Source organism: Rhinolophus hipposideros, assembly GCF_964194185.1.
Source record: "Rhinolophus hipposideros genome assembly, chromosome: 2".
Lineage (NCBI taxonomy): Eukaryota > Metazoa > Chordata > Mammalia > Chiroptera > Rhinolophidae > Rhinolophus > Rhinolophus hipposideros.
Genome location: NC_138048.1, coordinates 3,237,697 through 3,261,135, shown reverse-complemented (window position 1 = coordinate 3,261,135; position 23,439 = coordinate 3,237,697). Strand labels below are relative to the sequence as shown.

Genomic DNA, 23,439 nt, shown 5'->3' with positions numbered 1-23,439 from the left:
TAGGGAAAGTTGGGGAGATGAGGCAGGTAGTTCAGTTTTTCTTGTACCTTGAAGCTTCAGACATGTTATGCCGTCCACAGCAAAAGGCCCAGCTTGGGAACCATAGCGGGAGCACATCCATGCCAAGTAGCCGGCTGGAAATGTCCCAGGGAGAGGCATGAGGCTCCGGGAAACACCTGCCCCAGCGTCAAGGAAGGCAGTCTTGCCAGTCCACAGTCACTCTGGCTTTAAATGCCTGTGGTTGTCAGACGCGTGTGGAAGGCCCTGGAGATAGTATGAGAACAGACTGTGTCTCATTCATGTGGATCATGCAATACGGGCTTTCGTCGTATGTTACTTTAATTGAATTGAAGTTTTGGAAGAGGCTGAAGGTAGAATCATGAATTACGCCTCTGGGCTCTCCCAGCTCTATGAAGCCTGTGTGCGTGCACCGAGACGGCATGGATTTGGCGGAGTTCCACAACGGGCATATTGGTGGGAACTCTTGTCTTCTATGAACGTGCTTCTCACGATGTGGCCCCTGGACCAGCAGTGTCAGCATCGCCTGAGAACTTGTTAGAAATGCAAACGTGTGAGCCCCAACCCAGACCCACTGAGTCCAAAACTCTGTGGGGTCCAGCAGTCTGCATTTGAACAACCTTCCAGAAGGTTCTGATGCACTAAATTTTGAGAACTACTTCACTAAGGAAAATAAAATTGAATATGCAGTTCCTAGTTTTGTCTCCCCTATTTCCTCCTATCTTTTCTCTTTCTCACTTCATTGCACCCTGTGATGAAGAAGCATTTGGGAGACAATCTCTTTGGTTGAGCAGTCCATCCCTCTTACACTATTTACAATACTTTGTAATGTTTCCACCTTTGGTTTGAGAAAAAGATCGACTTTTGTGTAAACATTATAAAGTAAGAAATCATTTTGTTGTAGTTGGTACATATCTGTATATTTATTCTGTAATCTTTTTAAGCTGATTGCAAGGAAGGATGTTAGCTATGTACAAGTTGGTGATTGAGAATTTCTAGGGAAAAGCTATCGATGATGCTATGTTAGGAATACCAGACTCTTGTGAAATGTGTGTGTTGTGTCTGTATGTGTGTGTCTGTGTGTGTCATGTGTATGTATTTGAGTATGTGTGTGTGTTGTGTATATGTGTGTGTTTGTGTATGCTGTGTGTGTATATGTGTGTTGTGCCTGTGTGTGTCTGTGCATGTGTCCATGCATGTGTGCATGTTTGTGTTGTCTGATATGCAGCAAGGATGGGGCAAACACTGGCCACCCCATCGTGGTGGAAGGTCTGAGGGTTGAGACTTTCTGTCATTTTCCACAGTGTCTGTCCTCTGAGGAGACAAAAACTCTGAATGAGGCATCCTGAGGTGGAACAGCTTCGTGGACCACTTGCCACTTTGGGATGCCGTGGGATACTCTTGCTGGCCGGTGCCCCGTACGTGTTCTGAAACCCGAATGGGACTCTTTTCTTCACCAAAATGAGCTGATAGTGAGCCAGTGCAAAGCAATAAATTGTGTCCTTTTAGCAACACCCACACTTTCCTTTAGTTGGTTGAATTTGGAAGGTCGGTGGGAAGGCAGAAAAAGAACAAAAGCCCTAAATAACCAGATGGTGTTGCCTATTTTCACTTTCTATCCCTGACTAATCTCAGGGCAAATCTGAACTGCCAAAAGGGAAAATGTTAGGAACTGCTTTTAGCATTTGAAATTCAAACCCGTATCATGTCCTACATCAGTGTTCTGACAAAGATTTGATAAGATGGGGGAGGTGGATAAATATCAAGTAGAAAGTTAAAAATTGTGGAGGTGGCACTTCAAGTCTAATATGTGTGAATGCTGTCTTACAGACATTTAAATGGTGTCCACTGATTTGGCTATCTTAGAATATTTCTCACACTCTTTCCTTCTTTCTTTCCACATTTGAATCCCTTGTTCATATTTTTTAATAATCTGAATGACTGAAATAACATTACGGACTGCCTGCCTTAAACACTTTCCCACTGCAAAAAGCCCTTAATGATAAAGAACACTCTTCCTTAGGCTTTTTTTTGTTTGTTTTTATTCTGGTCATCTTGAAATTCCTCTACTCAAATTCCTTTGCTAAATTCTTCTTCATGTAAATAGAAATAATTTCCAGTGTTAATTTCTTCTCTGTGTCCTCACCATATCTCTCTCTCTATATATATATTTTTTAATTTTTACTTTTTTTAAATTAAATTTATTGGTGTGACAATGGTTACTAAAATTACCTAGGTTTCAAGTGTACGATTCTGCATCTCAATTCTCTTTTTCCCTTCAGATAATTGTCTCCAAATGCAGTTTCCTCTGCTCCAAAACAACAAATCTGCTTTCTAACAAAGGACTCACACATGCTTCCAAAAGACCACCTTGCCAACCATGTCTTCCTCTGGACACCCTCTCTTCCTCAGCTGAGCTGGCTCCGTGATCGCAGCTGCCCGGTCAGCCATCCCAAACTACTTGACATGCGCGATTTACACAGCTCATTAATTTTCGTGTACTTCTCCCTTTACTTGGCGGGCTCCTACGTGTCTGTAAGATCCTGCTCTGTGAAGCGTCCCTGACACCCTGAGGGGTAGAGTTAGTTGGTCTCTCCTTTAGGGCTCCTTAGGACTTTCTACATTCACTTGTTAGAAAAATAAACAAAAATCTTTATATATGTGAGGATGCATTCAGCTGCTAGTCATAGAAAAAGACTTAAGACTTAAGGACGTTTATCATCTCCCATAACTGGAAGTCCAGAGAGGAGGAGTCTCAGGGCTGGTTGATTCAGCAGCTTGCTCTTGTCATCAAGGACCCAGGTTCTATCCTTTGCTCTGCTCTGCTCTTCTCGGTACCGGCTTCAAAGTCAGGTTGGCAGCGACATGGGCATGACAGTTCCTCGTTTCCCAACCAGGCCCAGGAACGTCCTGAGGGAGACGACAGTCAGTCACCTCTCCTCTGTCTCTCTTGGAATGTCAAAACTTTCCTAAGATACTCCCTAGTCAGTTTCCCTTGACTTTTTATTGACCAGAAAAGGGTCACATGCTATTCTAGCACCAGTTATCAGCAAGGGGAATGGGAAGACCTGTGGAACTAAAAATGACTTCCACTTACCATAAGCACGTGGGGAGGGCTGGCTAGCTGAACAAATCTGGGCTCTGTTGGGAAAAAGGGGGATGTATGCTGGGTTGGCAGACATTGGTGTCTGATAGACTTATAAAGTTGAAATATTGTATAGTTTGAGGACTTACCTTCTTGTATTTTGGTAATGGAGAATGCCTCATTTATCTAGCGTATGCTTGGTAGCCACTCAATGCATAGAGGGTGAAAGAACCAGAAAATTTAGTTCTTCTACAATCTTCTTTTATTTCTACCTTTACTTTAGCCTCCTAAATCCTCTCCAATATCATGTGGCACTTAAATATATACTTGAGTGACAGTCTTTAGATACGTGCAGACAACTGGGCTTGTCACGTTGTGTGACTGCAAGTGACACCCCCTACAAAACAGCATTTGTGGGCACCTGCTGGAGTGTGTTCTACAGTGTGGCCGTGTGTGTGACAGTGTCTGAGCACACTCGTGGGTTTGAACATAGGCAAAGGGAATTTAGCACTTTGTGTTTTCAAAGCAGTTCCAAAATCTGTTTCATTGTATGTAAATAGGATCGTTGCATACCGTAAGTCCCTATCCATATTCCTCTCGGAAAAGGCCCTTCAGGGAAAAGCTTCAGCGTCATGTAGAATGATTGCCAATAAGATGCAGGAGAATTGATTATGAATTGCAGGCTCAATATAAGAAGAGACTAGACATTTATATAATTCATGAAGTGATGCCCCATAAGTCTGGTACCGACCTGCCACTATACATGGTTATAATCGTCCTGTTGTGCTCTATTCCCTGTGCTTTACTTTACATCGCTGCGACTATTTTGTGACTACCAGTTTGTACTTAATCCCTTCACCTTTCTCACCCAGCTCCCAAACTCTTCCCATCTAGTAACCATCAGTTTGTTCTCCGTATCTACATTGTACACCTGAAACTAGTATAAAATAATATTGGATGTCAAGTATAATTCAAAATATATATAATCACAGGGATATATAAGGAGCAGAGTCTATAATATTCTAATAGGTATGTACAATGTGAGATGGGTAGTACACTTACTGGGGTGATCACTTTGTGAGGTATATACATGTCTAATCACTATGTTGTTTTGTACACCTGAAACGAATATTAAGAAAAAGATTTAAAAAATACGTGTGACTTATGCTTACTGGAAATCAGGATCAAAGGACTGGGAAGAGGAAAAGGGCTGGTAGGATTTTAATATTTTGTGATTAGGGTCGTATTTTATCCATTTGTCTAAGGCCCACAGTTGTAGAGCAACGCCTTTTGTGTCTGTGGCATGAAAACATGAGGGAGGGAAGGACAGGAGTTTCCTCATGTTTTCAATGTGGTGAAGCGAGAGCCAGTCCAGAAAGACAAGGCTCATATTTCTCCATACACATTCATTCAGAGTGCTGCTGAGGCTGTTCCATCCTTCCTCCCTCCCTCTCTGCTTTCTGGTCCCACAAAATATACACCTGTGTGACAGTTGTATACACTGTGTTCCCGCACGCCAGACTTCTGCTCTGAGAGTTCTAGTGCAAGCTCTGCATCGGGCGTGATGTTCCTTACACAGCACATGTTAAAATGGTGGTCACTGACTCACTACATATACTCAGAGGATCCTTTTCTTCTCGACTCCAAGGGAGTTTGTGGACTTGGTGAAATTGGGTTATAGTTCTCCCTAAGTGTTTGGCTTTTCTTGAGGAGCAAGAGATGAGGAATAGCACCGAGACTCTGCCCTAAACAATCTCATTATCTAGTGAGGGAGACAAAGCCAAGGTCTGGAAAGCAACGCTAAATAGTATATTTTTATAAAATTGGGCCTAAGGGATGGGGATCAAACTGTGAGTTCTGTAAGAACTACAAGATGAGGGAGTTCGTGAGCACAGCCCCACAGATGGGACTTGAGATGGAGTTTGTAGCATGGGGAGTGCTTTAGGATGAGCTGTATTGTCCAACTCCATCCTGGAGCTATATATTGTGGGGAGAGGTCGGTGTTCACTAGAGAGCAGGTCCCCGCGATTGCCACCCCAGGTGCCTGGATGTTCAGACTCGCAGGGGCAGGGGATGCCTCTGGACTCACATTTCTGCCTGGAGATGGTGATGCCACTAGCTGGCGGGGGACAGAACTCAGTGAAGTGTCATGCTTGTGAGGATACCACCAGGAACCAGGGCTGAGCATGCATGTGCTGGGTGCCGCTGCTTTGCGGGACAGGCTTCCTTCTTTTCTCCTGAGCAGTAGGTTTCTCGTTCCTGATTCACCAGTGAGAGTGGTGGTGTGTATCCATAAGCCAGCAGCCAGCCTCTCCCTTCCTTCTTCTGTGCACAAGTGGTTGGTGCTGTCTTTATCCTGTATTTTCGTGTGGGTAGAAAAACAACTCTCTTTCATTAGCGTTTTCTTCCTCCTAGCAATCCCACTTTTTCTGCTTGATGTCCTGAATGTCATCAAAATGTCTTCCTTTCAATATTTCCTTCATGTTTGGGTAAAGAAAGAAGTCACTGGGGGCCAGATCAGGTGAGTAGGGAGGGTGTTCCAATACAGTTATTTGTTTACTGGCTAAAAACTCCCTCCCAGACAGTGCCGTGTGAGCTGGTGCGGTGTCGTGATGCAAGAGCCATGAATGTTCAGGTTGTCTAACCTTTTCGTGCAGCCTTTTCAGCACTTGCAAATAGTAAACTTGGTTAACTGTTTGTCTAGTTGGTACAAATTCGTAATGAATAATCCCTCTGATTCAAAAAAGGTTAGCAATATTGTTGCAACAAGTTCGTGAACCTAATTGTTAGACCTTGTATGGGTTAACCCACTCCTGCACAATATTGTATGATGACAGCTTTGATGGCCATTCCAGAAAAAGAGTTCCAAAATTGCTTTGAAGTGTGGACTGGGTGCTGGTGTCGGTGCACAGCTTCCCAAGGAGAGTACTTTGAAGGTGACCGTAGTGATATTCAGCAATGAGGTGTGTAGCACTTGTTCTAGGATGAGTTCGCGAACTTAGTTGTGCGATCCTTGTACGTGTGTCAGCATATGGCTGAAGCACGGTGTGGAAGGCTGCCTGTCAAAAGCACAATGGGTAGCTGTCTGGCCTCTGGCATGAAGGAGTTTCCAGGTGCTGCTACTGCAGGGGGGTGCACATTCAGTGTGTATGTTTGTTAAACAAGCACACTGAGGCTGCACTTCCCCCACTAGCCCTTCCATGCTGCCAGTGGTGTCCTCTCAGCCCTTGGGGTTGGGGAGAAGCAGGGTCAGAGCATTTTGTCTGGTGTGTTAATTTGGGTTTTCTGAGAAGCAGAGGCTGGGAAGAAATTAGTTGTGCACAAGATTCATTGGGGGAAACTCCTTGGAGATAAAGTGGGTGAGGAGCCTGTGCCTGCGTGTGGGGACAGCCATCAGACTTTGGTCCAACCGCGACCCTGTGGAGAGAGGGAAGGAAGGCAGGCTGGGTGGGGGAAGGTTTAGGGTGGGTGCAGTTCTAAAAAACAAGGCTGATTAGGTGTCCTTGAGCCTTGGTGGCCTTCAGAGGGGTTCCATTTCCCTGTCAGTACCCCTGCTCTGCTCGGTCTTTGGCTGACCTCAGCGTGAACACAGTTGTGGACTCCAGGGCACAGAATCTGAGGCCATGGTCAACTGCACCCCTCATCGTGGTAGATCTGTCTGAGTGGTGCATTTTCATGGCCATTACATCAGGTCACCTCTAGCAGCAAGCAGCTTACTTCGTTTACTCCAGAACACCTTTTCTTGAAGGCTGGGACTAGAGCTGCTGCAGAGTGTGAGGCAGGGCCATCTAGGTTTTGAAGCCTTGTATGAATTTCACCACAGGGGCCCAGGTACTACGTACTCATTATAATGACAAATACTTCTTTTCCCTGCTTGGGAGAAAAAACAAAAACAAAACAGTGGATACTTCATGTTTACTTCTTGTTATTGCATTGAAAGCATATTGCAAAAATAGGTGGCTCACTCTCTGAGAATACTGAATGGTGTTAATACAGGTTCTTTCTGTTCAATCCCCAGGAGGACAGTATCTTGTGCTTTAAATCCCACGTGAGGAGAGAGCAGAGGTCATAGTGTCATTCATGGTACCTGCCAAATAACTTGTAGAAATATGAATCCATCATAGTCAAAGAGTATTGAAGAAAAGATGTTCCTGCGCAGGCGCCCTGAACCGCTTGCAGTATAGATGATACGTCTCCCTTTCTCTTTCCTGACGAGTTTTATGTAGTCGGTTGGCCCCACACATGGAAGGCTGCCCACTGTTCTATGGCCGATCAAGCCATCATGGTGGTTACATATCCACCACTCATTTCCTCTTGCTAACAAAGGTTAGGATACAGCATTTCTCACTATTATGGAGGAGTGGGCCAAATACGGCAGAATAAATAAGGTAAAAATATCCTGGGAAGAAATCTGTTTTCCTTCTTACCTTTCACTCTAATTAGTTGCCCGAGTGATAGTTCTTATATGACTATCTGATTGTTTTATTCTCCTGCCTGAAATCTTTTAATAGTTCTACATTGCCATTGGGTTAAAACTAAACACTTCTTAGCGTGGCAGAGGAGCCTCTGTACTACCTGGCCCTCACCTATGGTCTGCAGTCTAGAGCTCTCTCTTATCTTGATCTCTATCTCCATCTGTCTCCTTCCATTTCTTCTCTTCTTGCACCACTACTGACTCCCTAAATCGACCAGATTTTTTAAGTCTTTCTGTATTTATATATTACATCAGTTAGGTCATCCTAGTGACTGTTAAAACAGAAACACTAACATTTCAGTGACTGTACAACAAAAGTTACCTTTTCATTCACGTAATAGTTCAGTGCAGGTATCCCTGGTTGGTAGATGGCCTTCCCCACCTGGTGCCTCGGGGCAGGCTCCTTTGTTCCCTCCCCATCCACCTGGTAAGTGGGGAAAGAGAAGGGAGAAAGCTCATGTACTTCTTAAATGTTATGGTCCGGAAGTGACACGCATCACTTTTACTTAAATTCCTTTGTTGAGAGCCCAACTAGGTGCAGGACAGCCAGGAAACACAATCTCTGGCTGAGCAGTCACTTCACAGAAGCAATTCAACACAACATAAGTCCTGGGGAGCTTTTTGCTGTCTCTGCTGTTACTCACGTGCCACCGACCACATGTGCAGCGTGGGTCCCAGCTCATTCCCTGATTCAGCTTGTCTGGACAAATCTTATGTGACCATTTAAGATTCATCCACAGCTTCATCTTTCAAAGGGCTTTGGCGTGTGTCCTCTCTGTACTCACATAACACAGAGTGCTTATCAGCTGTCATAGCACATGTCCCGTTGTATTATAATTGTTTGCTTATGGGTCTTTATTTTGTAAATTTGAGCTCCTGTAGGACTGGGATTGTATTTTTATTTCAAATCTATAAATGTCTGGTACAAAATATGCAGATAACAAATGTTTTATTAAATAAATGAAAGGTTATTAGATGACTGGATTCACAGAGTGGTAAAACTTCTAACATTTGATGTTTTAAAGAGTGAATTTATCTTAAAAGAGTGGATTTATCTTAAAACACATAAATTAATACTAATTTTAAATTGAATATGTAGGCCTATGAAGTTTCTTTGCTTTTGCTAATAAACCAATAATATTAAGAGAGTTCACAGTTATCAGATTCCATGAGCATCTAATAGAGTTTATAAATTTAAAAGTCAATGATTATTACTTGGGTTTCACTCTTCACTGTAAGGAACACTATATCATTAGAATGCATTTGGCTATGGATAAACTGAAACTTGATTCAAAATTGTTTGAAAAATTAGAAGTGTATTTTGTCAATAGCAAAAAGTCTAGAATTAGGGTAGCTTCAGAATAGGTTGATCCAGTGGCTCAGTGACATCATGTAGGACCTGGGTTCTGTCCGGGTCTCAGTCCTACCATTTTTAGTATATTGACTGTGTCCTTGGACTGGATCCCTCAAGGTCACAATATACCTGCCAGCAAAAATAAAAGATGGAAAGACATGTTGCCTTGGTCATGTCCTCAGAGACAGAACAAGAACACTTCTCCCCCTAACATGGTGTATAAATGCTTCCTTTTAGTCTGATGGGACTGTCTTAGATATTTGCTGATCTGTGGACAGAAACTTTCCCCAGGGGAATTCCATCTCCTAACTGATTAGCTTATTCAGTATCTGTCATAGGGAAAAGATTTTCTTAAAGCACATGGGTGGATAGAAGAGGTGGGTCGCTCTTCTCTCCAAAATGTACGTGTCCATTAGGAAGAAAAAAGAGGGGAGGGTATGCTGGATATTTAAGCAATAGTGTTCATCACAAATATTTTAAAAATACAATCTATTGAACTGGGGTCTATGAAAGAGTAAACAATTTTCTAAACTAGGCAGTGACTCATTTCCTTTTTCTGACACTTCGACAAGTTCCAAATCACATACATAAAAACATCCAATAGTGAAAATTTTAGATTGTGTTCCTCCAGTGAAATTGTTTGTTCTTTATTTTAGGCCTCATAATGGGATTAATCATACGATATGCTACGGCACCAACTGATATTGAAAGTGGAACTGTGTATGATTGTGGAAAACTGGCCTTCAGTCCATCAACTCTGCTGATTAATATCACTGACCAAGTTTATGAATATGAATATAAGAGAGAAATAAGCCAAAACAACATCAATCCCCACCAGGGCAATGCTATCCTTGAAAAGGTAAGCATCCTGTCTGGTCATAGTATTTTGTTTTCCAGTATAAATAATTGCATCATTGCATTAGCCACCATGCATACGGTAATATATTCACACATATTTATGTTCTTTTTCAACACTGCATTGGGGGTTAACACCTTGATATATTCTTATTGTAAGCCCAGTTGTCTGTATCTTTTACTAAAAGTTGGAAATGAATACTTTTTCATATAATTGTTTTGCAAGCCATAGTTACTTTAGGGAAAAAGATATTGTGTTTCCCTGAAAATTAGACCTAACTGGAAAATAAGCCCCAGCATGATTTTTCAGGATGGCATCTTTGAACATAAGCCTAATGCGTCTTTTGGAGCAAAAGTTAATGTAAGATCCAGTCTTATTTTTGGGGAAACATGGTAGTAGTTCAGCTGACTTTGCCTTTCATGGTACTTGATTCAGGTTTTCACATGTGTGTTTTAAGCATCTATCTATCTATCTATCTATCTATCTATCTATCTATCTATCTATCTATCTATCTACTTTCAAATTTCCCTGACGTCAAAAAGAACATGGGGGAGGGATGAAACAGTGTGCATGCCCTGATCTAGGACAACTGGCTTTTGACTGTCAGCACAAAATGCTGGCCACTTGGCTGTCTGTAAATATATTTACAATAGATCAATCTCAGTCGACCTTTACTCCATCAGTTTAGTTAGAGAATCCGTAGGTAGAAAGAAGAAAAATTGTGAAATGATTCATCTTTCAAAAATGGTTTTATTATTGCAAATTTGTGAACTGCTTTCAGGTATTAGAAGGAACACTTCCTTCTGCTCTCAGGACTGTGAGTCAGAAAACAGGTGAAGTTACCTTTCCTGGTGCCTTGTGTGTTACAGATCAGTCTTTGGAACAAGTGAATTTGTGTTTAACGATACAAGTACATGCTAAGAACCAGAACTTCATGGGACTTATTCCAGATCCATTTGGTTTGGGTCAGAGCTGAGAACATCTTTGATATTATGGAACTATATTTCATCACTTTCATCCCAAATGGATTTCGTTTTCTTTTAATATACACATTTTTATTTTTTCCCAATTTGAGAGATTTGGGGGCAGGAAGGGAGATATTTGGTTTGCCATTTTTCCTCATTCAAGATGAGTAATTTTCAGTGGCTTTCCCCCCCCACATTATCTTTCACTAACACATTTCTGGATGAACTTCCTCCTAGCACTCAGTGAGGGCTCAGGAGAGTCAAATTAATTATAATATTTGCCTAAATCAAACTGTTAGGAAAGTAAATTGAAGCACACAAAAAGAAAATTAAATGACGTATTTCTGAAATAAATAGGGTAACTTCTAGATTTGCTGTTTTGGATGATCTCTTCCATGTCATTCTTTCTGTTCATATGGATAATAGAAAATTATCTATGTTGAAATAAACAATTTTTTTTTAAAAGGACCTTCTTAGAAGCATAGGGTTTTAATTAAAACATGCTTTTCAGTTTTAACTTTCTTTGGTTTAGTACTTGGACATAAACTAAGTATTGTCCTCTTTGCTTTTTATCTTTATCTAAATTTCTAAGCAGTATTGTTTCTGCAAACAATACTTGACTCCCAAAGATGCTGATAACACTGGGTTACTATAGCAATTTTGTTCTCTGTTAGGATTGCCAACAAACACCTGATCAGAAATTTCTGTATTATTCACATATTGATTCCTTTATCAGCAGCCAAACTCCAGTGCTTGCTTTTGAAAAATTAAGGCAAGAGGTGAAGAGAGTATCTAAGTTGCTGGGGTCCTCTTGGTTTTTTCCATTGGATAGATTATGAGTTCTGCATATAAAATGTTTAATTGACTCTGAATGACTCAAATGTTTTCTAGATTAACTTCTAAATTATGTGACTCATTGAGTCACAATTAGCATTTTTTCCTCCAGACCTCCAAGGTTGGCAATAGGTGACTCAGTACCCAGAGTATATCCTCCCCTCATTGTTGGTGGGGAAAAGGGCGTCCACTGGTATACTTACCATATTAGATGACTTTAAGTGGAAAGGATCTGGTTTATAAATTGTCAGAGCATATATTAGTGCACATTTTTTGTTGTTGCTTATGTGCCAGTGTTGGGGGACTCTAGTTAGTCTTTGAAAATAAAAAAGCTGTAGTCTGTCTTCTTTAAGGAAATTTTCCACTGCATGCAACTATTCCTATTAATCAGTCAATTAATCTGTGTCAGAGGCAAAAGGATTCCAAAAACGGATCCATTCACTGGAAGGCTTATAGGGAGCTAAAATGGAACCATTACTCCATTTTAGGACCAGACAGATCTGCCATCCATGTTTAGTAAGTTTCTTGAATTTCCTAATCTTCAGTTTTCTTATTTGTAAAGTGGGGAGATCAGACCCATTTTGTATGATCGTTTTAGTGTTTAAACAAGATGCTGTGGATAAAGCGCGGAGCTGCCACGAGGCCCTGTACAGTGCACTCCTTCACTGCATCTGCTGCTGCCGCCACGGCCATGGCTAAGACCACTGCCAATGGCAGCACCAGCTGGCACACTGCCTAACACCAGTGCTGCCATGGCTGCTGCTAAATAATATCTGAGTGTTTACTATATGCCAGGGATTAACAAAATGAGTGTTTGTTGTTTTATTTATGTAACGTCTGTTGGGAGGATGAAACCAATGTATAACATATGCCTACTTATAATTTAGTTCTAAATTGTATCCTGTGGACTATGCAAACTCGAAAAACTTTACAGATTACTTATTACAGCTACTTGACCCAGTTAGGGAGCCTTCCTGCAAGAGGGGGCACTTGAGAAGGGCTTTGGAGGATGGACATGGCTTGGATCGGGAATAGGAGTTGAGTTCAGACAGGTCACTGGGCAGGATGGATTGGAGGGTGAGGCTGGGAGGTGTGGTTATCTGGGTGAGAAGGGAAGAAGGTTTCTCAGACTCTGGATCAACCAAACCTGCTTGGTATAGGAACAGTGTGAAGAGAGCAATCTAAGATTCATAGGTTTTAGACCTGGCGGAGAGAATATGAGAGTCCCGGGAGAAAGGTAAGAGCGGGAAAGATTTGAGGATAAGGATGGGTGAAAATGACCCTGGATCTGCATATAGTGATCATCTAATTTAGAGCAAGAAAGAAGCTCTAAATTAAGTTGCCTTCTTTAAGTTGAGCCCAATCATTGCATAGATGAGTAAAACAAGAACCTAAGCACGGAAATCGATTTAAGTCAGTGGTTCCCAAACATGTCTGCAGTTTAGAGTCATTCGAAGCTTCAAAAAATCCTGATGCTTGTGTTCTGCCCCTGGAGTTTGTGATTTTACTGATTTAGGGTGTGTTCCCATCCTTGGAACTTTTAGAAGGTCACCCGGTGATTTCAATGGGAAGACAAGTGTGAGAACCAGTGATTTAAGTTCTGTGTTGTGTTCAGGTGAATATGGTGAGGAGAGAAATGCTGCTTGTATGCTTCTTCCCCTCACCCCCACTGCTGTAGACTGACCAGCCCCTTTTACACATGTGGGGACAAAGCCCCAAAAAACAGTTTCCAGGCTCTCGGCCTCACAATAGAAAGGCGATGGCTCGGGTAGTAAATGGCCAGAGAGAATATATTGGTTTGACTTCCCTCTCTATGGCTCCGTGGGTGTTCCTTTTTGGCCTTACCGTGTCCTGCATTCTTATGGGCGGGGAGTGGGAGCTGAGACCCTGCACGACAAATGGCGCAGCGAGCAGGGTCCCCCGCACGACAACACACAAAGCACTTTTGCTTCAGGACCTCTATACATGTCATTCTTTTAGTCTAAAATGGTGTCACTCCTGCTTTTCAGATGTCAGGCTCCTTCTTGCCTCTGGAATGTTGGCCCAAAATGTCATCTCTTTAGAGAGGGCTTCCCCTGCGATTTCCTCACACTGTAGTGTCTGTCTCCTCTTTCTCTCTTTTTCCCCTCTCCCTCTGTTTTGTTTCAAAGTACTTAATACCATCTAAAAGTAGATATTTATTTTCTTGCTTATTAATTATTATTCTCATATCGTTTATTGTCCACAGGCAGTAACCTTCACAGAGACAGTGACCATGCCTTTTTATTGACCAATATATCCTTAAAGCCTATCACAGAACCTAATGCATAATTGCTGCCTAATAAATAATATGTGAATAAATGGATGAATGAGTGAAAGAGTCTGAAAGCTTGTTAGAGCATATACAACTAGAGTATTTGGAATTATCATCTGGGAGTTGGTAGAATTATTTTAGATGCCTAATGCTTGAAGAAACTAAGGTATTATCTAAGTGTAATTGTGTACAAGCAGATAGTAAATTAATACCTAGAGAAATTACACTGTGAGTCCAGGGTCCCATGACTGCTCAGTGACAGCAGTGTACCCATTGCACTGTACCCTGAGTTCTGAGTGGTTAATCGTACCCCACACACTGACTCCCAAGTGGCCTTGTGGACAAAGAGGGGCAGGGTACCTCGGGCTGAGGCCTGGGAAATCTCACAGTGAGATGGGTGGAAGGAGACGAGGGCCAGAGCTACCAAGAGAGGAGGGTGGTCAGAGCACAAAGAGGCCCCGCACTGTGGAGCCCACTGGCGCAGCCTCACTGAGTCTTCTTCTTCGTGGTACAGATTCAAGAGAGTGTCTGGCCTTTGTTTCTAAAAGTTACAGGATAAAGAAATGAGTTTTACTCCTAGTTAGAAGACTGTAGTTTAGAGACTTGGATGAAATTCCTGACTTCAGAGTTGGAAAGGCTGGAATGAATTATCGTGCTATGTAATTGCCTCTTGGAAGATTTGTAAGAGCACGTGTATTCCTGGGACGGTTAGGTATTGATGTGCTCTGAAACAGCGTCAGGCTTGATGGCTCCCTGAGTCTCCAGTTTTATACCAAAAAGAAAGTATAGAACTGGAAAACATGAGAGCTGTTCGTATTTATATAAGCAGCAGTATATTGTGCTTTTACGTCACATGTAAACATACTAAAATTTCAGGAAATATATGCCCAGCTTGTTGTCTTCATGCTCAATTCAGATAAAAATATAGAAAAGAAAAAAATATATATTTTCACTTAAAGATTGGTGAAAACAGTACTTTTCTATACATTATGAGCAGCTGATGATTTCAAAACAACCTTCTGAGAGAAGAAAACTAGATCGTGTTGATTTGTATTTATCCAGTCAGTGTTTCCAACATCATTTGTCAAATTGTTCTGTGGATGCAAGATATCTTAACTAGTTTTAACTATTACATAATGACTTTACAAGCATTAATTTGTAGCGTAATATTTAAGTATACCAAAATGTCCACTAAGCATTTCTGAATTTCATATCAATAGGAAGTTTAAATCTTGCTTTTGAAATGCAGGTGATCAAAGAACTTTCTCCATCATTCATTCATTCCCTCAACACAAATGAACTGAGTGAGTCCCTATCAGTTTTAGTTCTGAAATAACGAATGGTCTCCAAGAGTTTATTAGTAAGTCAGGGGGAAACACAGCATTTGAATAAAGGAATTAATACACCATAAGGCAGGTATCAAAGGAGTGGGTCAAGTACCGCAGACAGTCAGAATTATCTTGTTAGGGTGAGAGGAAATATTTCAAGGAAGGATAGTTGTTTGGCTCTGGTGGTGGTGGTGTATGTGGTGTATGGAGGTGGGAGAGATATTATAAGCACAGGGAAAAGTATGATATGGAGGTGGTAAATAGGATGGAGAATACTGCGAGAAAGAAAAGCGTTTTTAATTGGTTGAAATATGGAAGACCAATGAAATATAAGGCTAGAGATAAGGGCAGAGCTTAGTTATGGAAGCCCTTGAATGCCAGATTAAGCAGTGCCCACCCTGTCTGTAGTCAGTGGAAGAATAATGGTGACAAAAGCAAAGGGATATTCAGGCTGCCATGTACATGGTAGAGAGTGAAAGTAAGGAGACAGATGAGGCCTGCGCTTGGCTGGTGACCAAGGGGCAGATGGAATAGAAGCAAGGAAGGAAGATGCTATAGAGTTTGGTCCAATTGGGCCCAGGAGAAAGACAGAACAGCTTACTCTGCTACCATGGTCTTGTGGGTTCCCAGAAGGTGGGGGGGGGGCAGAAATGGGGAAGTTAGAAGTTAGGGGAAGAAGCTGGTTTGGAGGGGAAAATCAAAAGTGTGGTTTAAAACTGATGAATGAATGAATCTGTCTCATCATCGATTTATTTATCATTGACTTAACCAGTTATGTTTGTGCCACATTGAGTTGGAAGGGTCAGCAGTTCATTTGCCTAGAAAGGTCTTTGCAGACACAGTAAATTTTCAAAAAGTTGTCAGCACAGTTAAATTTATACTTCCTGTCACTCATAAATCAGTTGACTGTAATGTAAAAAGTCAAAGGAAACTACCCAGTGAAATTTTTGCTTCACTTGCTGTGTGACAAGTGACACTATCACTTGGTAAGGGAAGTTATTTTGGAGTAAGTTACACTGCTGAGTAATCTGTCCTGGCTATTGTTTCAATAAAGAGAATCACCAGTCTGCAGACATGTCACACAGAAGCTATTATCAATTTTTTTGACAATATTGTATATTTTAGAGATATTTTAAGGAAGTCTTCAGTCAATAGTAATCATATGACTTTCAAAAATAATTTTGTGTTTGCAGCATCAAAACATCAGTGTCTTAATTTTTTTCTCACTGTCCAACTTTTTTTGATGATATTTTGACTTTTTGTGGTCCAGGGTCTTAATTCTCATATATTTATTTGTAAAATAAGTTTGTTTTTTTCCAGTTTCTCCCTTTGCATGACGATTCTGGTTGCAGGGGCCAGAGGGCAAAGCTCTCCTGGTAACAGAAACAGTTTGACCAGGAGTCATTGGACCACAAGATAAATGTGTACAGTTAACACTGGGATCCTTTTGGGGAGGATAAAGAAAAGACAGGAAATACATTTCCTCTAAAACTGTTCTAGGCACACTGAGAGAAGCAAGCATCATGAAAAAGCAGCACTTGGGATTTGGAGAAACATTTGTAGGATACCATCAATTATTCCTCTCCTCTACAGAGAATAGGGATTTGTGATTTATGTTTATCATGACAAGTCTTGGCTCTTACCACTCAGATGGTCCTGGGGAATCTCAAGTTCGGCAGTGGGGTGTGGTGAAGCTATTGGGATAGACTTAGCTACTTCCTTTCTAAAGCTTAGTTAGGAGATCTGTTGTTAATAAAGAAACTTAACATTTCTTAAATTTGTTTTAGTTGTTTTCTTCCATCTTTGTTTGGTTTGAGAAATGATTTCAGAATGTCTCAAGACTCTAAGTATCCCTCTGCCTTTCTTTTGTTTTAAAGGTATTCCCCCCTCCCCCCAGTTTTATTGAGATATAATTCACATATAAGGTTGTATTAGTTTAAGGTGTACAACATAATGATTCAGTGTATGTGTATATCATGAAATGATGACCACAGTAAGTTTAGTTAACATTCATCACTTCACATAGTTACAAACTTTTTTCTTATGATGAGAACTTTTAAGATCTATACTCTTAGCAACTTTAAAATATACAATACAGTATTATTAACTATCATCACCATGCTGGACATTATATCCCCAGAACTTAGTTACCTTCTAACTGGAAGTTTGTATCTTTTGACTTCATTCATCCATTTTCCCCCACCCCTCACCTCTCGCCTCTGTCAACCACCAATCTATTATGTTACCATGTGTTTGTTTATTTCAGATTCAAAGTAAATAAGATCATACAGTATTTGTCTTTCTCTATCTTATTTTACTTAGCATAATGTCCTCAAGGTCCATCCATACTGTTGCAAATGGCAGAATTTCTTTTTTTCAGCTGAATAATATTCCATTGTGTATCTTTGGATTTCTTTACCCATTTATTTATCCATTTATCTCTTTATCCATCGATGGACACTTAGGTTATTTTCATATTTTGGCTATTGTCAATAATGCTGTCATGAACATGGGGGTGCAGATATATCTTTGAGATCCTAATTTCAATTCCTTTGGATACATACTCAGAAGTGGAATTGCTGAGCCATAAGATAGTTTTATTGTTAACTTTTACAGGAACTTCCATAATGGCTGCATCAATTTACACTCCCCCCAGCAGTGCACAAACGCTCATTTTTCTTCACATCCTTGTCAACGCTTGTTATTTCTTGTCTTTTCAATATGAGCCACCCTGACCAGTGTGAGGTAATGTCTCATTGTGGTTTGATTTGCATTTCCCTGATGATTAGTTCCTTTTGGTTTTAATTTAGTCATTGAACAAAATGGATTTTCTTCATTCATGTAGTCATTCAGCAAATGTTTTTTATTGGGCGTTCTTCATATTCCAGGCACTTGTTCTAAGTGCTGGCAGTACACCAGCGAACAAAACAAAGTCCTTGCTCTCATGGAGCTTAGCTTCTACGGGAGAGATAGACAAGGGAGAGTCCGGCACAAGCATTTATAATCCAGTGTCAGGTAGAGATATGTGCCACGAGAAAAAGGTAGCAAAATGAGAGAATGGATAAATGTATTAGATATGTCCTGCAAGGAAGGCCTCCTTGAAAAAGGTACAGGGGGAGCCAAGGTCTGAATGAAGTGGAGAATGAGCTGCACAGAGATCTACAAGAAGAGAATTTCAAAGCAGAGGGCAAAGCTAAGTAACATTAGATGTCTTTGCTTTCTAGAGGTCATTTTTTTTCTTGCCAGCTCTTTGCTATATTTGTCAATATTCAAGATCATTTTTGTCTATACAAAAAATTGTGGAAAAATTGTATTGGTTGCAGTCGAGAAGGATGGAGGAGAGGGAGAGAGACGACAACTTGGAATGGGGAATGAAAGTGCAGAAGATGCAGAAACAGCAGGAACACCGTGCTCCACAGGCTGGCGGGCTCTGTGGAGCCCCCTGGCCACTGACAGGGTGGCCTTCAGAAGGTACAGGCCAGACACCATGGAGTTGTTCTTTGCCTTCTCTTTGACTATAACTTGGAACACCCCAAACTGTGGGATGAAGAATTGCCCTGGACAACGTTCCTTCACCAGATACTTCTGGGAGAGTTTGGGGTAAGCCCCCGCCACCTGGATTCCATCTCTACAGTGCTATGGACACAGCACCCAGAAACTTCTGACCAGTGGACAGAGAAACTTCTTTCCTTCTTCACACATCATCACTCAGGACTCGTGTTCTTGGAAACCCACTACTGGAACATTCATTTGGGTCAGGGATTGAATTCCAACCAGTCCTTTAATTTTATTTCTTAACAGAAAACCTAGCTACTCAAAGTAATGTAAGGGCTGTTGGTGAGAGTGGTCTCTCAGAGTGACATGTGATTTGAGCACAGAGTGTGCTGATGTCTCCCACTCACACTTGGTTGGAAAAGAGTCACGTGAAAGCATATGTGTAGGTTGAACGCTGGCATTGGTGCTCTTTCTGACATGACAGAACTTGATAAGAGGAAAGTAGCTATTGGAGTAAAGGGGATGGCTTCTCAGATTTCTGGCATCAAGCCCTGGAAAATGTCCTAGACCTCCATAGGCAGAAAGAACTGGAATGCCCCCACCCATGTCCCAATCACTCCTGCCTCCTGACCGTAGCCTAATCTTGGATCACCATAGGTCACTAAGAACATGATGGTGGTTCTGGGCCATCTGTAGGACCCAGGACTTCATCCATCTGACCACCCATTTGTCCAACACCAGAGGGAGGGAGGAAGACACATTTCCCATCAGACTCTTTAATCTGAGTAGATGAAACAGAATGAATCTTTCAGCTCTTTTCCCCTTTGCTTTGTTCCTTCTAAAACATTAAATGGTGGCAAGAGAGCACATTTATCATCGCTGGTCTCCAATGAGTAGTTATACAAGGTTTCATCTGACTGCATTTCCTGGCTTTCCCCTAAGGTCGTGAAGAAACTCCTCATTCACAGCTGATTCAGCCTGAGGGTGGGATGCCCCTTGGCCTGCACAGGAGGGGTGGACCCATCAGAAGGGTGGGAGCCATCAGGGAGCAGTGCATTTACCTGGCTTGTCTCCTTTTGCCATTTAAGCCCGTCTTGGGTAAGGGGTCCCGCAGATACTCCTTCCAGATCCATTTCTGATGTAAGACTACCTGTATACTGTCGGATTCATGGATTTCTACCTCATGTAGGGGTGTGTGTAGCAAGAACGTCCCGCATTTGTAGGTTCTCTTCACCTTTCTTGTTGACTGTTGCATGATGAGTTCCCAGGAAAGTGGACTCGGAGTTGGAGTGTAGCAGGCAGGATGGATAAGTGCCCATGAGATCAGCACCTTATGAACGGATGAGTGGTGAAGCCTGAGTAGGGTAAGGGCGAAGTTAGGCTGTGATGCAGGTTAACTAACACCTCGGGGAGCTCTGGAATTAGAAGGCTCTTCAGAGTCATCCCAGTTGTACTGAGATTGCCTGACGTCTAAAATACCCAGTCATTCTGTCTATGGGCGTGGGCTATTCTGGAAAGGGGGTGACCTTGGATGAGGTGGTTCTTTGCAGTATTGGCAGTCCCTGAAGGGGCTAACAGCGCTCCTAGCAGCCGGGGCAACAAGACCTTCTTCATTCAAGGCTCAGTATTCAACAAACTGACCCTTGCAGGGGAGGAGAAACCTTTTTTCCTACCTGTGTAGGTTCTAGACTAGGGCCTCTGTAATGAAAGGTTGACAAGAGGAAAATGAACAGAAGTTTATTGACATGTTCATTTTATATACACATGAGAGAAATCTAGGGACTGAGTAATCCCAAGAAGTGGCTTAGAATTAAGCCTTAAATTCCGTCTTCAAATAAAACAAAGAAAGGTGTGGATGTGGCAAATTTTAGGAAGGTGACCAGGAAAAGTACAGTAAATAGGGTAAGGTTGTTATGCAAATTTAAGTCTGCACATTCTCCATTGATGACATTCTTTATTTTATTTTATTTTTTTTTATTAATTTCAAGTGTACAAAGCAATGTAACAGTTAGACAATAAATCTCTCATAAAGTGATAACCCACCCCTCAAGCCACTACCCCTCTGACATCTTATATATAATAGCTGTTACAATACCATCAACTATCTTCCCTATGTTGTACTCCACATCCCGTGACTACATATACCTATATATTAGTTATAGTTGACATTCAATATTATTCTCCTTCAGCTCTTCAGGTGTATAGCTCATTGGTCAGGCATCCACACAGTCTGTGACATGATCTTCCTAATAAGTCCAGTGCTATCTTGCACCTTACATGATCTTTACAACATTGTTCTGTATTAACAATTTGTATTTCTTAATGCCTTCACCTTTTTCACCCTGTCCCCCAACACCCTCCCATCTATCATCCTGATAGATCTAGTACCTATCTGATACCATACATAGTTATTACAGTGTTGCTGACTATATTCCTTATACTATACCCAACATCCCTATGGCTACTGAATACCGACCAATTTGTTCTTCTTAATCCTGTCCACTTTCACCCGTCCTTAACCTCCCTCCCATCTTAAGGAAGTCCTTCTAAGAATCTTTGTAATACTGGTTTGGTGGTGATGAACTCCTTCAGGTTTTTTCTTCTCTGGGAAGCTCCTTATCTGTCCTTCAATTCTAAATGACAGCCTTGCTGGGTAGAGCAATCTTGGTTGTATGTTGTTGCTTTTCATCACTTGGAATATTTCCTGACACTCCCTTCTTGCCTGCGAAGTTTCTGTTGAGAAATCAATTGACAGTCTTATGGGGGCTCCCTTGTAGGTAACTAACTGCTTTTCTCTTGCTACTTTTAAGATTCTCTCTTTGTCTTTACCTTTGGCATTTTAATTATGATGTGTCTTGGTGTGGGCCTCTTTGGATTTAATCTTGTTTGGGACTCTGCTTCCTGGGCTTGTATGTCTATTTTCTTCACTAGGTTAGGGGAGTTTTCTGTCATTACTTCTTCAAATAGGTTTTCAATTCCTTACTCTATCTCTTCTCCTTCTGGTACCCCTATAATGTGGATGTTGGTACGCTTGATATTGTCGTGGAGGCCCCTTAAACTCTCCTAAGTTTTTTGGATTCTTTTTTTCTTTTTGCTGTTCTGATTGGGTGTTTTATGCTACGTTATCTTCTACATTACTGGTTGGTTCCTCTGATTCATCCAATCTACAGTTGATTCCTTGTAATATATTCTTTAGTTCTGTTATTGTATCCTTTATTTCTGATTGATTCTTTTTTATGTTTCCATCTCCATTTTTATGCCTCCTGTCTCTCTGTTGAAGTTCTCCCTGAGATCATTGAGCATTCTTATAACCAGTGTTTGCAATTCTGTGTCTGATAGATTGCTTATCTCTGTTTCGCTTAGTTCTTCTTCTGGAGCTTTGTTCTATTCTTTTATGTGGGCCATGTTTCTTTGCCTCTCCATTTTGGCTGCCTCCCTGTGTTTGTTTCTATGTATTAGGTATGGCTGCTATGTCTCCTGGTCTTAGTAGAATGGCCTATGTGGTAGGTGTGCCGTGAAGTTCAGTGGTGCAGTCTTTTTGGTCACCTGAGCCATGTGCTCCAGGTATGTCCCTTGTGTGGGTTGTGTGTGCACTCCTCTTGTAGTTGAGCCTTGGTTGATAACTGCACATCAATGGGAGGGACTGACCCTTGGGCTCACTGGTTGTGAGGAGTGGCCTTGACTACAAGGGAAGAGTTGTGGTGAAGGGGCTGATCTTACAGAGCAGGATCTGCCTCAGCAGGACTCTGGTGCCTTCCTAATCTGCCTCTTGAGTGTGTCATACTTGGAGATGGCTAGGTGGTGCTCTGGCTTGTTTTGAAGCTGGCCACTGGGGGTGCCAGCCCCAGGACCACCTTGGAGGGGATCTACTGTAGGTCTCCTTCAGCCACAACAGAGCCCCAGCCGCAGCTACCCAGAGGGAGCCAGAAAGAAATTTGCAGATGGCTGTCACCAGGGCTGTGCTTGGAAGCACCTTGAGAAGCCAAGCTGCAAACGAAAGCCAGCTGCCACTAGTGCCATCTTAGGGCTGCTCAGAAAGAGGTACAGGACACACTCAAGCTAGATGTTGCTTATCTGGGTTCCTTAAAAGTCTGCCCCTTGAGCCTAGGCAGGCAGTCTGTACGAAAAAGCCATCAAAAGCAGCCTGAATATACCCAAAGGTTGGGCTGGGCTGGGTCTCAAATCACCAGGGTGGGGCAAACGAACAGCAATACTCAGATATGGTGGCTGCCTGTGACCACACACTGGGAAGGGGGGATGGCTCAACAAAGAAACAATGGCCTTTGCCAGCTCCCCTTTCCAGGAAAAAGCCGCCTCTCCAGCTTCCGTCCCAAGCCAGACAACTCAGTTCCCCACCTTGTGTCCTTGCCTCCTCTCCAGCCACTGCCCCAGCGCTGGAGCTCAGAGCAAGTGATTCCGTTGGTGGGTAGGTCCCTTTAAAAGGAGCACCTGTGAGTGCAGCTGCACTCTGTCTCACTGAGTCACAATCTCTGCTGGTCTTTACAACCAGAAATTATGGGTACTTCTCTCCCCGGCGCTGGAATCCCGGGCGGGGTGGGACTAGTATCTCTCGCTCTTCTCTGGGATGGGAGGGACTCCCCACAGCCAAAATAGTCCTCCCGACCTTTAATGGTCACACACGGTTGTGGGACCAGCCCGTTCTGCGTCTCTGACCTTCCTACCCGTCTGGAAGTAACTTTTGCGCGTCCTTAGTTGAAAGGCTTCAGTTCAGCTTGC

General features: G+C 42.1%; 1 protein-coding gene across 2 annotated transcripts in view; it reads left to right on the top strand.

Moving 5' to 3' along the window:
* The window catches only part of SLC9A9 (solute carrier family 9 member A9), a 571,800-nt gene that overhangs the window by 12,643 nt on the left and 535,718 nt on the right, over positions 1–23,439 (top strand). For both annotated transcript variants that reach the window (XM_081066979.1, XM_081066980.1), the window contains exon 2: positions 9,588–9,790. In XM_081066979.1, the coding sequence (XP_080923105.1) occupies positions 9,588–9,790 (203 nt within the window). The remainder of the gene's footprint in view (positions 1–9,587; positions 9,791–23,439) is intronic.